The 17,282-nt window shown below is 60.3% G+C and overlaps 3 protein-coding genes across 5 annotated transcripts in view; all 3 read right to left on the reverse strand.

Moving 5' to 3' along the window:
- The window catches only part of HOXB3 (homeobox B3), a 53,503-nt gene extending 43,975 nt beyond the window's left edge, over window positions 1-9,528 (reverse strand). The window contains exon 1 of the mRNA XM_062175552.1: window positions 9,438-9,528. The gene's annotated coding sequence lies outside the window, so the exon portion shown is untranslated. The remainder of the gene's footprint in view (window positions 1-9,437) is intronic.
- On the reverse strand, window positions 342-9,617 carry HOXB6 (homeobox B6). Of its 3 annotated transcripts, none has more exons than XM_062175548.1 (3): window positions 9,438-9,617; window positions 3,040-3,532; window positions 342-1,961 (listed from the first exon to the last, which is right to left on the reverse strand). In XM_062175548.1, the coding sequence occupies exons 1-3, from the start codon at window positions 9,615-9,617 to the stop codon at window positions 1,702-1,704; spliced, it is 933 nt and encodes a 310-aa protein (XP_062031532.1). In that variant the 3' UTR covers window positions 342-1,701. The 3 variants fall into 3 exon arrangements, with proteins under 3 accessions (XP_062031532.1, XP_062031534.1, XP_062031533.1); XM_062175550.1 differs by having other exon boundaries at window positions 3,040-3,564; window positions 9,438-9,527; XM_062175549.1 differs by lacking the exon at window positions 9,438-9,617 and having other exon boundaries at window positions 3,040-3,885.
- Window positions 9,618-12,115: 2,498 nt separating this feature from the next.
- Window positions 12,116-15,678, reverse strand: HOXB7 (homeobox B7). The gene is made up of 2 exons (XM_062215647.1): window positions 14,920-15,678; window positions 12,116-12,951 (listed from the first exon to the last, which is right to left on the reverse strand). Exons 1-2 carry the CDS (start codon window positions 15,317-15,319, stop codon window positions 12,698-12,700), a joined length of 654 nt encoding a protein of 217 aa, XP_062071631.1. The 5' UTR covers window positions 15,320-15,678; the 3' UTR covers window positions 12,116-12,697.
- Between the last annotated feature and the right edge of the window lie 1,604 nt (window positions 15,679-17,282).

Here is a 17,282-nt window from a genome sequence, read left to right on the forward strand (position 1 = left end):
GGTGGCAGTTAAATGGCTAGAACAGTGCACAGTGGCTGCGCAGCAACAGTGTTTCAGAGTTTGGGGTGAAATCAGTACCCCCTCGTCTCCTTGCCTCCTCTCCCAGGTACACCCGGAGGTCCCACTCCAGGCTCCTGGCTGCTCACCCGGCAGTGAGAGCCCTGGCCCAGCAGCCCCCCCGCCTGCCCTGGGAAGGGGTCCCGAGGAGTTGCAGCACCTTGCTGAGCGCGCTGGGCGGGCCAGAGACCGTCACAGCTGGGCCCCTTCTGCTAGGCGGCTATTTTCTTTAAAAATAACAAAAATTTTTTAAAAAAGAAAGAGAGACAGGGGGAAGAGGAAGAAAGGAAAACAGCCCCTCAGCTTTCTGCCTGGGTAACAGTGGGGGCAGGAGAGATGGGGCCCTTTGGGTTGAGCAGAGACCAAATGCCGCATCACCTGGCCTCCTGCCCTGGGTCTTCGAGGAGCAGGGGACAGCCCTGCCCTTCACTCGGTGATTGTTGGCAGCTTGGAGTTCTCCACCGAGCTCCTATTCTAGGGACTCCAGGAAGAGAAATGCCCAATGGTTCCCCCCCCCCCTTTTTTTAAGTCTTCTAAGCCACAGGCCAGGAGCCCAGTGCCAAGGCCGGCAGACACTGGACCATGTGGGCCAGCCGGGGGCCAGGGGCCTTGGGGGCGAGTGAGGACGGAGAAGCCTGCACATCGCCAGCCCCCCAGGACTGGTCTTTGCCAGGGCTCCTGGCTAGCGGGCCTCAGTGGTGGACAAACGAGGAAAGGTTGTAGAATACGAGGGAGACAGTCCCTGTGCAACCCCCCAGGTCTGCAGGCGGCGAGGCAGGGATGAGCCCCGGCACACTCCGGCGCTGGGGCAACCGCTTCAGCCTTTATCGCAACTATAACCCCCAGGTTGAGTCCGCGAGCTGCAGAGAGACCCAGCAGCCAGCCGGCCTCCCGCCTGAGCCGTCTGCTCAGCCTCAGGGGAGAGTGTGGCTGGGAGGTGGGTGGGAAGAGGAAAAAAAAATGGCAGGGAGGATCGGAGGTGACTGAGCGGCGAGTTTTCACGTCTTTATTATTATTTATCATCGTTATTAATAATATTAATATTATTACCGAAGTATTTCACGTCCAGAGCTAAGACAAGACTACAAACACAACACATAGAAAATTAATAAAATAGAACTTTGTTTTCTTCTGAGGCTCCTCTTCTTACTTCTAGGTAGTATGTGCTCCTTCCAGTGGCTTGGGGGACGGGGTAGGAGAGACGACAAGGCTGGGGCCAGGGAGTCTTCAAGGCCCCTGCTGAGGGGACAACGAATCTACCATTGAACCGTGCACGGGGGGTGAGGGGGGGACATGGACGGAATGGAGACGCGACACGGACGAGAGCAGTGCGCCTGCTTCCGGGAAACCTCGAGTGAGTCCGATCCTCAGTTCTCACCGGGGAGCCAGATCGGGCCCAGGCGGGTTCCTCGGGAGGGAGGAGGCGCTCGGGGTGCTGGGTGGGCTCGGGCGGCGCCGCCGCCGCGCACCCAGCGATCGCTCTGCGGACGGGGGCGTCCGGGAGAGCGCTGGGCCCCGCCTGGCGCACGCCAGGGAGCGGGTCCCCAGGCTCCCCCGCCCGCAGAGCCAGCTCTGGGCTCACGGAAGCCCTGGGCGCCCCGCAGGCCTCTCCCTTTCCGCGTCCCCCCTCCCTTTCCAGCACCTTCACTCGGCTGGCTTTTCTTCCTCCTCCTCGGCGCTGAGCTGAGACGCGCTGAGCAGTTTGCTCTCCTTTTTCCACTTCATGCGCCGGTTCTGGAACCAGATCTTGATCTGGCGCTCGGTGAGGCACAGGGAGTGCGCGATCTCGATGCGCCGCCGCCGCGTCAGGTAGCGGTTGTAGTGGAACTCCTTCTCCAGCTCCAGCGTCTGGTAGCGCGTGTAGGTCTGGCGGCCCCGCCGGCCGCTGGGCCCAAAGGAAGAACCTGTTGGGCAGAGTGGAGACGCTGAGGCCTGCCGTCGTCGCACCCGAAGCCCACCTCTCCCGCTAGACCCTCAAACGGGGACTCCAGCCCGTCCCGGGAAGCCCTCCACGCTCCTGGCTCCCTGCCCCCCTTTCGCACTCCTCCAGCGCCCCCTCCAGTTGCCCTCCTGGCCTCCCAGGCCTGTGCCTGCTGGCTGGACTCTCGGTGGGGGAGGGGCGGCGCCGTTCCGACTCCCACCTGCGCCGAGGGGGAGGGGCTGGCCAGGTGTGTCCTCCTAGCTGCATCTTTTCTTTTCCTTCCTTTTCATCCATCTAGCTCCCCTACCCCGCCCTCCCGATGATGGATTCTGCCCCTTAATCCGTAATGACGTGGATCGATCCATAGTCCGCATTAACGGCTCCTCACTTTCGTGTCCCGCTAATGGACACCAATTGGGACTTAAAACCTACAAATAATCCAACCTGAGACCCAGGCGCCTGTTTCTCCCTCTCCGCCCACTCCCTCCTTCTTCCTCTCATCCCGCTCTCCCAACCCCCCCCCCACCTCTTTCCTGGTGCCTCATCTTTTTCCCCGGCCCCCACCCCCAGGGAAACTGGGTCCCGGACACCCTCTGCTCCCCCTAGCCAGCGTCAAGCCGTCCCCCATCCCCTGCGAAACACACTCCGCTTCTAATGGAGCTGTCTTTGGGTGGGAGCCCCCCCCCCCCCCATGGAGGGAGGCTGGGGACGGAAAGGAAAGCAAAGCTGGTGACTGCAGTCCCTAGCCGCCTTCCTTGGCCAGGAATCCTGGCTCTGGCCTGGCGCCCCTAAAGAGCCCACTCACCCCACCCCCACCCCGCCCCCCACTCCCAGTGCAGCTGGAACTTTGCAAACTTTGTAACTGCTACAGACCAGAGGGCGCAGCGAGAGACCCCGTGCGGGCGCCCGGATCGATCTTCCCTTATCCCCCTGAGAGATGCCCACCCGGCACCCTGTGGGGGAACGGGAGGGGGGCCGCGGGGTGGGGCGGGACTCCCTCGCTCTGTCTCCCGAGGTGGGGGCCCGCGGGGGTCGCGGCGACGGCGGGCAGTCTCACTCACTGTTGCACGAATTCATCCGCTGCATCCACGGGTAGACCGGAGTGGAGCACTTCTGCTCTTCCGTCTCGCCGAACACGCTCTTGTCTTGCGCGCAGTCCGACTTCCGCGGCTCTGGGTGGAACGGGGGCGGCTCGTCGGCGCCCGAGAGCGCGCAGGCCGACTCCTTCTCGCGGTAGAAGGCCGGCGCCGGCCCGTAGTCGCAGGGCGCCGCTCGGCCGTAGCCGCCGCCGGCCGGCGGGTAATAGGAAGAAGCCGCAAAGCCCTTGTCCTGGCCGGGCCCCGGCCCGTAGGGTGCGGGGTAGTGCCTCAGCGGGTCCGCATAGCCCGACGAGTAGAGCGGCAGCTGGCCCAGGAAGGACTCCTGCCCGCTGGCCAGAGTGACGGGGAAGGTGGAGTTCACGAAATAGGAACTCATCTGTCGGGGAGGCGCGCGCGGCCGCTGCTGCTCCTCCGGGTTTATGATTTGTTGTGTTTTATAGTCCGAGCGCCGCGCCTATTAGTAGTATATCCGAGATTGGGTTTTAGCTGAGGGGGGATGGCGAGGTGCCAGTGAGGGCCAGAAGGAAATACAACCATCTGATCCAACACTGACCAATGGCAGAGGCAGGAATTGTCAAATAGCACCCAGGAGGAGCGCAGCCCGCACGAGGGACCCGCGCACAAACCTATCAACCTTTTTTTTTTTTTCCCTCCTTCTCCTTTCTCTCTCTCTCTCCCCCCAACAACACAACGCGTCCTGTGCCACCTACGTAGGATCTGCCGAAGAGGCGCCTGTGCCTTCCAAGAGGAGGGAGCATTTGGGCTGAGACCACCCCATTCCCCAGTGATTAAATAAATACCTCCCTCCCCCACCCACCCCACGCAGGATAGGGAAAAGTTAATTGCGTTTTCAGAAAAGTTAACCCCTGCATTGCTTGGGCCCCTTCCCTCGGTGGAGGGGCGAGTCAACCTCCCTGAATCTCGTTGAGAGAGAAGGAAAAGAGCCGGTTTGCTCCCCCAGGCTTTGGGGCTGACCGAGGTGAGAAGAGTTCTCTGCTTATTTGTATCTGCATTGGTCCAGAGAGACACCCTCCTTCCCAGGTTTTGGCCACCGGTTTTCCTTTGCATCAGCTCTGCTCTCTCCTGCAGGTTTAGGTGCCTTATTCCTGCTTGCCTGGGGCTGAGGGGCAGGCCAGAACCCACTGTCTGGAAGACCCAGAAGAGCGGGCCACAGCAGGAGGGGCTGAGCCCGGGCTTCCCCCCACACACACCCACTCTGGGGCTGGGCTGGGGGCTTCTTCCCAAGGCTGTGCTCACTGCTTCCTGAGACACCTCACCTGGTTCTAGCAGGGAGCCGCTCACTCTTGGCGGGAGAAGAGGCACTGGAGAAAGGGACTAGCCCCTCTCCTCGCTTGGGGCTATAGGGAGGAAGGGTGAGGGGCACCCCAGCTCAGGTGGCTTTATTTGTCTGATGCCTCTCCTGCCTGCAACCCTCACTCCATTCCCAAAAGACAGAAGAATATCATCCCGGGCTACAGATTTTTCAGGAACTAAGGATGCCCCATTAAGCTGGGGGGGGGGGTGCCAGTGAGGGCACTCTTTCCACTGTGGGGCTTTAAATCCTCCTGATGGGGGAGAGATCCTGGTCCCCCTTTCCCAGCTCTCTCGGGAGGCTGACAGTCCTTTTGAAAATTCATTCGCTCCTGAGACTTACTTTTGGTTTGGTTTTACAAGAATGGCGGCAGGGTGGGGTGGGGTGGGGGTGTTCTGGTCCTCCTGGGACCTCAGCGGCAGGCAGTTTCCAGCCATCAGCCCACGTTCCCTCTCCAGACACTCACGGCCCTTCTGTCTGACTCACAGCATCCCTCCAAGTCCCTCCCACACACCATACTTGTATCCTTGGCTTTGCTGCTGCCATTTAAGCTTGGGTGTGAAAGAGCATGTCTGTGCCTCTCTCTCATCCAAAGAAAATGAGCCTTGGGCCCAAGCTGAAGCCGAATCACAACGTGTTCCCAACAATGTAATATGGACACACAGGCCAGACAGTAAAGGGTCCCTACCACCCAACCAGGGTGCCAGGGTATGATTCTGATGTCAAGCTAGCTGACCTTCCTCTCCCTTCATCTTTGTGAGCCAGCTCTGCCCAATGACAAGGGGGAAGGTGGTAGAAGGGCTGAGGTTGGGTGACCAAGGGTGGGAACTTCTTTGGGCACAGAGTGGTCTCTGAACTTAGGACAACTACCTGGCTGCACCTTCATGGCCAAGTGGTCGTCCCTGGGGGTCTCTCCAACCACTTCCTAGCCTGCAATACTCCCACCGGGGTTTTTGATGAGTGTTTAAGGGAAAAAAAAAATCCAAGGCCCCTAATGACAGAGCAGCACAAATAGGCCCTCTCCTGCAGAGCGGGGGCCACTGGAGCAGCCGGAGCCAGGTGGGGCAGCATGGCCTGCGGGCACCTCCCTGCTCCCTGCCACTGAGGCTGGGCCCTGGCCTCAGCCCTCGGGGCTACCAGATCCCCACCCTAGGACCAGCATGATCTTCCCTGTGGAGTCCGGGTAAGACCTGGGGAAGGAGGCGCCTTTCCCTGTGGTAGAAGCAGGAAAAGCATCGCCGGATCCTGAGGGTTGCAGCCTGCAATTTAACCTCACCTCTGTAGGTTGCCTGTTGGGAGACGGAGCCACTCCAGGCAGGGCCGGGCGCCTGGAGTTGGGCATGAAAGGAAGCAGCGCCTCACCGCTCTTATCTAAGCCCAGAGGTATTTATTTATGAGCATTTATTCGTCTGATCCGTTTGTTTGGGAAAGAGAGCAGGCAGGCAGGGCTGGGCCAGAGACTGCCTGGCTGCTGGAGCCAGGTCTCTCCCAATGTCTGTGGTTCCATCTGCTGCCGTCTGTCTGTCTCCACAGTGGAATCTGTGAATACACCATGGGCCCAGCTGCCTGCGGCTCTGGGGGTGTCCGCCTGCCTGAGCGAGGAAGTATATGTGTATGGGGGGGTATAACCACGCCCCAAGTCTTGAGTGCATGCAGGGTTCCCACAGTGAATCTCTGTGTTGGCCTGTGGGTGAGCACACTCCTTCCAGCTCCCAGGAGAACATTTGGGGAATGGGATTCTCCTCTCAGGGAGGGGTATTTGCCCACACCCGTGGGGGGTGGGGTGGGGGATTGAGAGACAGTAACCAGGCTTTCCGCTTCCTCTAAGCTGCAAGGCTCCTTCCCTAGGGTTGCCACCTTCCTACACCCCCCTCCCAGCTTCCCCTGAGATGGAGCAGATGAAAACATTTCAAGTCAGTTTTTCCCTTGGGCTCAGATGATTTGAATCCAACGTGTCAGCTCCCCGAGGTGAGAGGGGTTTTGTATTGAACGCTTCTGCCCTAAAATTGGCTGATCCAAATCAAGGTACAAAGACTTCATCTCCATTATGCAAATGAGCGGCATCCTCTCTGATCTTCAGGGGGAGTGGGCGGTGGTGGCCGGATCAGCCTGTGCTCCCTGTCCCCTCCCCCCAACCCCTGGCCTACGGGCACCCTAAGAGCCTTGGGGCGGTTCACCCCTCGTCGGCAGTCCGACTTACTGGACTTACTCTCCCTTTGTGTCTTGTTTTCCCAAAAGAAAAAAAAAAATTCCCTGGGGCCCCCAGGACCTTCAGGGCTGGCTCCCTTGGGGCCACCCGCGGGGCGGCTTGCTGAGCCAGGCCTTCCAGCCGCCAGCAAGTCCCAGCCGCTGCGGAAAAGCTGAAAGGGCTGCCCCGGAGGCCCAGGCTCCAGAGGCGCCGACGGCGAGGGGCTACAGCCCCACCGCTCGCCCCCGGCACCTCCGGGCCCCTCGACCTCGGCTCTGCTCCTGCGCCTCCGGGCCAGACCCGGGTAACCGCCCGGCCTGCCTGGCACCGCAGGCGATTTCCTGGAGCCCCCGCCCAGGAACCGAGGCCACAGCACCTTGAAAGGGGAAGCCGGAGAGCTTCCTCCTGCGGCTTGAAAGCCCGGGCTAATCAGTAACCCGTGAGACAGGGGCCGGGATTCGGGCGCGGCGGCGGGGGCGCGTCCCCGGGCCTCGCCACCCCTCCCGGGAAGGCGGTGGCGCAGCCAGTGGGTGTGAGGGTCTGGCCGAAGCGGAGGGCTCCATGGTTTGATTCCTCGATCATTTATCGCCAATCTCATTCCCAAACTTTACCCCCAAACACACACGTGCGTCCATTTCGCTAGACACGATCGAGAATGGGGGAGGGGACCGACACACACTTGCAGACACCAAGTTTCCAGAAAATTCGGCTTAATTCCTTCACCATGGACACCCCCACCCCCCCAGCCAACTGGAAGAACACAGGCCGGGTTTGTCTTTTGACAGCCGAGTGGAACTGCCGGAGCCGGCGCCTCCCCTGCCGGCCGCCTCCCTCGGCTGAGGAGAAAACCAAATAAACCTTGGGCAGCCTCGGCCTGGGATCCCTCCAGCGGCTCGACCCCGCGCCCAGCCTCGGCGGGCGGGCAGAGGGTCCGCGGGCCGCAGGATTCGCCCTCTCTCGACGCGCCCCGGGAGGCAGGAGCCGCTCTCCCCGGCCGCCGCCAGGGTCCCGGCTGGCACAGGCAGAGGTGGGGGAGGGGAGACCGGTTCCGCTCTCGAGTCCACATCAGGGAGCCCCAGTACCAGTATCCCGCGGCGAGACGGAAGGGGGCAAAACCCCCCAAACCTCGCGGAGCCCGCGCGGCCGGGGCTCCTGGCGTCGGGCACCGCTCGGGTGGTGTCGCGGGGCTGGCGCCGCCGAAGCCGCGTGTCTCTGAACGGACGGTAGATGGCAGCAAACCGCATAATTTGGGTCGGAGCAAACTGCCCGAGAGACGATTTATAGCCCACCAAGACTGCAGGAAGAAAAAGCCCTTTGGGCCGAGTGGGTCTGGGGCATTTCCCCTTGGCGAGCAGACCCCGAGAGCCGTGCGTGCTGGCCGGCCTTCTGGGGCCCCGAAGGCCGAGGCTCTGGCCAGGCGCCCAGGCGGGGCCTGCGCCCAGGGCCTCCACGCAGGCCCCCAAGGACCCCTTCCTGCTCCACAAGTGGCTGCGGCGTTCCTCTCTACCCAGCCCCGGACAGAGGGGTCCGTCATGCTCTCTTCCCCACCACGCACACACACACACATACACACACGCACCGCAGAGCCCGCACTCCCTGGGCAGTCACAGGCCTGACGCCGAACGCCCCCTCGTCTGATCTTAAGATAAAAGCAACCACCTTCTCCAGCAGACCACACTGCGCCGCAGCGCCCCCGCCCGCGGCGCCCACCGGCACTCCTCTTCTGGGCTCGCCATTTCCCCAGAAGCCCTCTCTCCCCGCCTCTAAGTTCTCCACTCTCGGCCTGCGCCTCCGTGCACCCCGCCAGCTTCGCAGGCATTCCAGCCCCGCGCCCCCGCGGCGCTGCCCCCCGCCCCTGCCCCCGGGAAGCCTGGCTGGGCTGGGAGGGGGGGGGGCACGTTCCGCGCCGCGGGGACAGGGCGCGCCGCTGGAGCTCAGCGCCCACACCTCCACGTCCCATAATTGGGTTTTTATTCCTCTGCTTTTTTTTTTTTTTTTCTTTCCGGTTTGCAAGCCTACACGCAACAGCACCATGCTAGACAGCTTCTTGACAACCACGGCGTCTGGGTCCAGGGAAGTTTGAAACGTCCCCGCACCCAAGCACACACATGACCATGTCCTCCACCGAGATCCGCACCTCCCGTCCCAGCACGCGCAAGCAGCGGAAAGCAGCACGCCGCGACCTACCGCATGGCAACCACACCACTGCCTCCCCGCAGAATGGGGCGAGGAACCCGGGCACGCCTCCGCGCAGCCTGCGGACGCCTCCACCCACGGTCCTTTAATCTCGAGGAGCGTCTCTGAGGGGGAGACGGTGAGCTCTGCATTGCTCCCTGTGAATTGTTCTTTCTGTGTGTCTCCAGCTCCCGCCGAGATTCCAGGCCCCACAGAGACCAGGACGTCCCTCGGCGCCACCGCCCCTCCTGCCTGTGCTCTCAGGGAAACCGCCGACACCCGCATCGGGCAAGAGACCTGCGCCCCGGCAGGGGAGGTGGCAGGGGGTCAGCCCCACAGAGGCCCAAGCCACTGGCTTCTCCCACCGAGCGCCGTGAAGCCCAGACACCCCCAACCTCTCAGAGACCCCTAGCTCGAGCCTCCTCCCAGCTTAAAAAGGCGACTTAGAGCGGGCCTCCGGGGCCCCTTCGGTTCCTCCTCCCATCTTCCCTGCCGTGGTTCCCCCTCCAGGAAGCAGCCACCCCCTCTGGGCGACTCCGAATTTCCTGGGAAGCCTCTCCCCGCAGCACCCAGAGGTGGGGTTCAGCCCCTTCTTGGAGTCGGGGGAGGAGGGGGAACCCCAAGCCCCACCCCCTACAAAAGCGAAGCACAAGAATCGAAAGAGAATTGTAGAATCTCTCTTACCTTTGCCGACTGTGGGTTTTTTTTCCTCTCCGGATGGAAAAGGGTGGGGAGGGAAGGAAAAAAAAAAGAGCATTCAGTTTCTTCTTCAGCTTGCAGATAATATTGTCCCAGCCTGAGAGCCGTCGTGCCCCCTTCTCTGACTTGGGAGTGAGGGCGTTTTGCTTTTCTGACATTTTGCATAGAAAATAGAGTAAGTTCTGGCTTTGAAAAATGGTATCAGGCTGTGGTCCTGGGCAGATTGTCCATTTCCCCTTCATGGTGACTAAAATCCCCGATCAGCCACCAAAATAACTTAGGAATCAAAATTATTTTTGGTTCTGTCTTTTGTGTAATCCCCACCCCTCTTTCCCTCTCTCTCTCTCTCTCTGCTCTGCTCTCCCCCCTCTTCCTCTCTCTCTCTCCTTTGCTCTATCGAGCCGATATTGAAGTATAAAAATATCAAGAGGCTGGAACCCTGAAGGACGACAGTGCTCCGACCTAGGTGTGGTGTCCAAAAGAATGCTGCATTATAACCACCAGGGAAATGATAAAAAGTTCATGTTCACGATCGCCCGGCCACATGACCGGCGCCGGCCAATCGCTGGATTCAACCACTCATAAACTTCTATCACAAAGTTGTAAATTTTCATAAAACAACAAGGAATTTATTGCATTTCTTCATGGCTGCTCCACCAGCAACCTTTTTCTCAGTCGCCATCTTCTTTTCTTCTCTTTCTCTCTTTTTGGGGAAGCCCCGATCTGGCAAGGGGTGGAATTTGGGGTGCAGGGAATCGGGGTGGAGAAGCCACCAGGCTCCTGCTGGGAAGGGGGTTCTTTTTGGAACCTCCCTGTTTTCCCCAGGAGCTCTGCCCCTCTCTTCTAGTAAAAATTCCCCCCAGCTCCTGGGTTAGGTTCTGTTCTGAAGCAATTTGGAAGTGAAGTGGGAGAAGCAGTGGGGCCGGAGCTCCGTGTGCCTCACTGTCTCCCCTTCCCTCTGAACCTGCCCCCTCACTCCCAGCCCTAGAGCTGGGGGGATCCCCCCACCTGTGAGGCTCACAGCTCTGCGGCTACGGAGGCCCAAGACCCCCTGGTGGCCTGGATAGAGGCCAGGGCGGTGAGTCCCAGACAGGATTCCGGCTCTGCACCCCAGACACTGGGAGAGGAAACAGCCAGCCCCTGGGCCCTCCCGCCCAAACGTGGGCCTGTCCAGCCTTCCAGAAAGCGCTCCAGGGGAGCTCCACGGGGTTCTGGGGTCTCTGGGGGAGGGGGAGCAGTAGGTTCCAGGTCCTTTTACTTACAAATTCAAATTAAACAGATTCTCCTAAAACCAATCCTCCCCCTTTTCTGTCAGATACCTGGTCTAAAAATTCAAACAACCCAGGGTTTGTAATCGAATAAATATTTAAAACACCAACTCCAGAGATCTACCTGCATAGACGCGGCGGTGCTTCGGTTTTTGTCCCGCGATCAGGGGGTGTTTTGGCATCACACAAAAAATCACCCTTGCTTTCCATGTTCCCTAAAAGACCCCCCGAATTTTGATTCGAGCTAGCAGCGTCCAGATGCAGGAAACGAAATAACCTCTCTAAAAACGTGTTTCCTTTTTTTTGGGTCTTTCTCTGTGTTTTCAACAAGGTCCCAGGTCGTCAGCGACTTGGGGAGAGAGCAGATAGGCGCGGAGGAAGCCCGGGCGGGCGGCGCGGCCAGGCTCGGCGCTGCCCGGACGCTGCCGCACCAGCCCGGCAAATCCGCACCGCCGGGGCTTCCGCTCCGGGGACTCGTTTTTCCCCCCCATTAAAAATGTTTATTGGGGTCGCCTCCGTCAATTTGGAATGAAATAAATTAAAATAATTGAAATTAAAATAAGTTGCAATAAAATGAAAGAACAGCTCTGGCTGGCGATGTTTGCCGAGCGAGGGAGTGAGCTAGTGGCGAGCCGTGAGCGGCCCGGCCTGGGAGGCTGTCCTAGGGCCGGCCGCGAGGCCTCCACTCGCGAGCTTGGCCTCTCCCCACGGCCGCCCCAGAGGCGACGGTGGTTTCGGGGTTCGCTTTGCCTTTCCTTCCGCTCTTCCTTCGCTCGGGGCCTAGCCTTTCAGACTACAGCTTTGCGATTGTGTCTGGGCGGCGGCGCCGATCCGCAGCCTGATTTGAAGGCTTGTATAAGGAAGAGGGTTCGTGCAACCATGGGGTTTCCTGTCTTCTGTTTTGGGGAGCGTGTATGCCTGATCGTGCTGTGGGCCCTGGGGGGACAAATGTGAGTCTGTGTATGTTTGTAAGCCGACCTGCGAGTGCACGGTGGTATTTCCCCTCGTGTCCCGAGTGCGTGTGAATGTGAACCCATATATTCTGGGTGTGCAGTAGGGACTGTGTGAATGCCTGTGCATTTACTTATGAACACAGGAATAGAGGTTTATTTGTGACTGTCGCGGTGGAGTTATCTAGAATTGATGGCAGCCTGTACATACAGTGATCGTATGCATTCCAGTGTGTCCGTGTGTGCGAACGAGTGTAAGGGGAATGTGTGTGTGTGGTAATGGGCTTTGCTAGTGGGGACCCCCCAGAGCAGGGGGCACAAGGAAAAACAGCAGGTCCAGCACAGGAGGACATGGGCCCGCCGGGGAGGGGCTCTCACTCAGCCACCACTAATCCTGAACCCTCCCTGGCCTAGGGAGACAAAGAAAATATGGCTTCTGCTTATTTTCATTGCATTTTATTTTTCCGTCCATCAGATACACATAGAATGTAAAGAGGAGGGGGCCTGGCGGGTGAAGGGGCTGCAGTCAGGGTCACGGGGGACAAGCGGGCCAGTCGGTGGGTTCTTGGGGCTCCCTAAGGCTGCTTCAGCGTCACTACGGGGATGGGGAGGCTGGGAAGAGTGGGGAGCCACACACATTAGTCCAGACCCATGGTCCACAAAGACAGCATCAAAGGGGGCTTACAAAACAGCAAGAGTTTACAAAGACCTTACAATAGCAACATAGAAAAGCGGAGGCAAATTCCAGAAAGCTACAGAACAGGTAGATAAGGTCCTTCCCATTTGTACAAAAACAAACCCGACAGCCTTTCCTATAGGTAGTATTTTTTTTTTTTACAGTGTTGAGGAACCAACGTTTCACCTTTCTCTCTCCCTACAATTTTTTTAAAATTGTTTTACTTTAAATACAGGTGCTTTTTTTTTTTTCTTCCCTACTGGATTTGAATTTCCTGGTTCGATTCCCAGAGCTGGGCGGCTCCCTCTCTCCTTTCCTCTTCTCTCTCTTCTTCTGCCTTTTCTCTGTCTCTCACTCCTCCTCTTCTTCCTCTGCTTCCGCCTTGTCCTGCCCAGCGGCCCCCGGGCCGGCCGACTTGTTCTCCTTTTTCCACTTCATGCGCCGGTTCTGGAACCAGATCTTGATCTGGCGCTCGGTGAGGCACAGGGCGTGCGCGATCTCGATGCGCCGCCGCCGCGTCAGGTAGCGGTTGTAGTGGAACTCCTTCTCCAGCTCCAGCGTCTGGTAGCGCGTGTAGGTCTGGCGGCCCCGCTTGCGGTCAGCCCCTGGCACGGCATTTAAAGAAGAAACAGTGGGCGCAGAGAACTCCACACAGCTGCCTGCCCTGCTCTGGGATCCTGTGCGTGATTGGAAGGAAGCAGCCCAGGCTCTCGCTACACGGCCTTCTCCCCTCTCAGACCCCAGCCACACCCCAGGTGCCGCTCTTTTCCTTCAATATGCACACCTTACTGCAGGCTTCCCCAGGCAATCCTGCCCAATTTCCAGCCAGGCGGTCTGCTTCAACCTGCAACGTCAGAGGCTTGGAAACCAGGAGGCTTTGCTCCTAAGGGGGCCAATGTGAGCTGAAGGGAGAGAGGTCTGTGTTCCTGTGCGGCAGCAGGGACCCCAGACCTCTCCGCTCCGGATGCTGACTCTGACCGTCTTTGGGGTACGGGGGGAATGGACACTGTGCCAGGAGACAAAGGGGTCTCACAGGCTCAGCCCCTCTCCCCCTGTGTTGTGGAATGAGGTGGAGGTGAGAATTTGCAGAGTCCCTTGGAGCAGGAAGTCCCTCTGAGAGCAGCTGTGCTCTTGTGAGTGTTTTCCAGTGAGCCAAGAAGGGTCAGGCAGGGCCAGGCTGGTCGGTCCGCCCACACATCTCAGCTCCCCAGAGCAATCTCTGGGCCTCCAGGAAAGTAGAGGGGGAGAGCAGGAGAGACAGCCACCTGGCTGAGGGCGGACCGGGAAGTACCTGGGTGGTGGTGCTGAAGCGCCCATGGCAATATTCAGGTTAGGCCCAGAACCTTAAGGAGACTTGGGGGAGGTGCTCGTGCCAGCCCTCTTGGGAAGGAGACTCGGGGGAGAGGGACCAGGGGCCTCATTTTCAAATAAGATAAAAGCCAAGCTGAAATGTTTATGAGCAGAAAAGTTGGGGCTTTGATAAATCAACTGGAAAGGCAGTTAAATTATGGAGGAGGTTAACGGGGACCGTGACCACCAATACTGCTGGCCGGGGAGAGCCGGGCGTCTCCTGGCCACCAGCTCTGGCTGGGTTGGGAGCCTCAAACCACAAGTCTTGGGCCTTCTGGGCCATGGAGCTGGGCCCCAAGTCCACCTGTGTTGGCACGGTGGACGAGGAGGTCTAGGCCAGGCTTGGCAGGAGATCCCCCACGAAACCCTTGGCTTCTTGGGGTTTCCTGCAGCAGCTGCAATGCTGGGTGGCCTGTACTCCCCAAGGCTTGGTTTGGCTCCTTGAAGTCCCCAAGAGGAGATGTGCCCTCCTATAGGGTGGTACCTCCGGAGTCGTTGGCCAGCTGTCCAGTGGTGCCCCTGAGCCCTGGGAAAGGCACCTGAGGGAGCCAACTCTACTCCCACCAGGCTGCTGCCCTCCCCTCAGATCTCATCTCTCCTGGCCTCAGCACCCCTCCCTCCACCTGCCTCTCTGGCTCTGTGCCCCTGGCTGGGTCCTCATCTCCTCTGCACCCCCCCTCCCCCGTCAGGCCTCCAGAGCCCACCTCTAACTGTCCTGCCGGGAATAATGGGGGAGCGGGGTTGGCTGGGAAGGAATGGGGAGGGGAGAGCGGCTTTGCGCTACGGCCCCCTCCCCCATACTTGATCCGAGCAGGGACTGGGGGACACACCCAGAGCCGAGATCCCGGGCGGGGAAGGGAGGAGGGCGGGGGTGTGTATGGGGGAGACCCTAATGGCTATTCTCTGCAAACCCCAGCCTTCCCTCGCAAGACAAACGGCCTCGTCTCCAGCCCGTGCCGGCGCTGCTGATAAATATTTAAAGCTAAAAGGCCAGGAGGAAGGGTGGGGGACGGGCTGGGGGCTCGGAGCGCCACGGCGTCCGCGAAGAGCGATCCGCGCCGGGGGCGACAGAGCGAGCCTCAGAGCACCGAGCACGAGTGGGGGTGGGGGCCCAGGGGCTGCCGCGTCCCCAGGCCCGGAGCGCGCTGGACGCGGAAAGGGGCGCCTTGCGGGGAACGTGCCCCGGCCGCTGCGGCTCGGGACGGCTAGGTGCGCGGCGTTACCTGAGCTTCGCATCCAGGGGTAGATCCGGAAGTTACTCTCGGCCGCCAAGTCCGAGTCCCTCTGCTCCTTGGCGCCTGCCGCCTTGGCGGAGTCGCCGGGACACACCCCGGAGAGGTTCTGCTCAAAGGGCGCGCAGTGCATGTTGAAGGAACTCGGCTCGAGCCCGTAGCCGGCCGCGTAGACGCCAGCCGCGCCCTGGCCCGCCATGCCCCCCCCGCCGGGGTACAAGCCCTGCACCGAGGCGGCGAAAGCGGCGCCCGAACCCGCTCCATAGCCCGGGCGCGGGGGGTTGGACGCGAACGCGCAAGAAGTTTGTTCGGGGAAGGCTCCAGTAGCGAAAACCGAACTTGCGGCTGGATATTTAGAAAATAAAGCATTCGCATAATACAATGAACTCATAATTTGGCCGGATGATTTGTAGGCAGGGACGTTTTAGTGTCGGTTTTACGAGATTCCTTGATATATTACAGAATTAGAGTCCAGATTTACACCAAAAAGGACCCCCTTTTTCCTCCCCGGACCACGTGACCCCGCCCACGTGACAGCCCTTCCGCCAATGGCCCGGCGGCCTCCCCACGGCTCCCGGTAATGTGGAAAAAATTGTGTGGCGTTGGATTTATAAAATATGATCAATAATGAATGGGAGAGCCGGGCCCAGAGGATTGGGGCTGGGGGCTCAGGGGCCGCTGCCGACCCCCGCGGGCCGCGGGCAGCTTGCAAGCGAGATTCGGGATGGAAGGGCTGGAGTGGAAGGGAAAATAAATAACCCCCGAGCGGCCGGCGCTGCCGCCCCCGCCTGCTTCCCCCGCGCGGCCCCGAGCCAGACACAAACGCAGGAGCGGGACGCGCGCGGCCGGCTGCGGGCAGGTCGGATTGTTATTAACGCGGGCCGGCGCGGCCCGGTGGGGCCCATAGGGGACGTCGGTCGGGTTCTCCCAAGGTGAGGAACGAGGGGGGCCTGGCCTCACGGCTGTCTCGGTGCCCCAGACACGCGGGCGCAGACGGAGCCAGGCTGCGTAGGTGCTCCCAAGGCACGGGCTCCGGCCTGCGGGCGTCGGACACTGCGATTTCTGGTGGCTTGGAAAAAAAAAAAAAAAAAGGAAAAGGTGGGGGTGGGGGTGGGGGTGGGGAGAGAGAGGAAGGGAGGAGGGCGGCCCAGGCACGCTCCCCTCCCGGTTCCCGGATGCCCCAGCCGAGCGTGGCTGCCGGCGAAGCAGAGGCAGCCAAGGAAGGAAGGCGGCGAGCCACCGCCTCGGAGCGGCGCGGAGGTGGCCAAGTCCCGGGCAGGGAGAGGTGGCGACGAGCCCTTCCCCTCCCCCTCTGCTCCCCCCACCGGAGTCCGAGAGAAATAAAAATAGCGTGCTCAGCAGCCCCGCGTCCCACCTTTACACACACACACACACACACACCCCGCCCCGCCCCGCCCCGCGGCCTCCCCGGGAGGCCGCGCACCGAGACAAAGAGGGGGTGGCAGGGGACGCAGCCACCAGCCTCGGCGCCTTTCCCCGGCTAGGCCTGGGTGCCGAGGTCTCCCGGGCTGGGCTGCCTCGGAACGCGAGGGGAGGGGGTTTCTCCCGGCTCCCCTCCCTCCCTGCGCTCTCCGCCAATCACGCGCGGCCGCCTCCCTCGCCCCCTGCGCCCCTGGGCCGGGGGACTCGCACCACCTGCCTCTGGCCCCCGCCCCCTCCGCGCGGGGCCGGCCTCGCCCGGCGCAGGAGCCCGGTGACCGGCTCCCCCCGGCTCTGCAAGGCGCCGGGAGAGTGAATGAGCAGCGCGGGCCAGGCCCGGCTCGGGTTCTCGCTTGTAAACTTTATTGTAACTCTTCCGCCCTTTGCAGGCGCAGACAACAGAACAAAGTGTAGAGGAACAACAAAATATATAATTAGCCCTCCCTCCCCCCATAAAGCAATTCACGGATACAGGATACATTCTCTTCACAGTAAACCTAGGAACACTTGTAACAATTGCCCACAGCGCGCATGCTAACTAAAGTAACCTCTGTTTGAGAAACACTTAAGACGAAATTGTCAAACCAAAGGAGGGGGAGGGAAAGAGAGAAGCGAGAGAGAGCGAGAAAGCCAGCGAGCTGGGGGTGGGGGCGGCAGGGGAGAGAGAGAGAGAGAGAGAGAGAGAGAGAAAGAGAGAAAGAGAGAGAGAGAGAGGAAGGGAGACAGAATTACGGCGTGAATAGGCAGTTTCATGTTGTTGGGGAAACTTAGCAGAAATCGGTACCTCGGTCATTTTACAAAGAAGCACGTTCAGAGGAAAAAAAGACCATTGCACAAGGAGGCTTTTTACACGGGGCGGGGGCGTGGGGGGCTCAGCCGGGCCGCGGCCGCTCGCCCTCGCGGGGCGAGGGAGT

Source organism: Lepus europaeus, chromosome 18, assembly GCF_033115175.1.
Source record: "Lepus europaeus isolate LE1 chromosome 18, mLepTim1.pri, whole genome shotgun sequence".
Classification (NCBI taxonomy): Eukaryota; Metazoa; Chordata; class Mammalia; order Lagomorpha; family Leporidae; genus Lepus; species Lepus europaeus.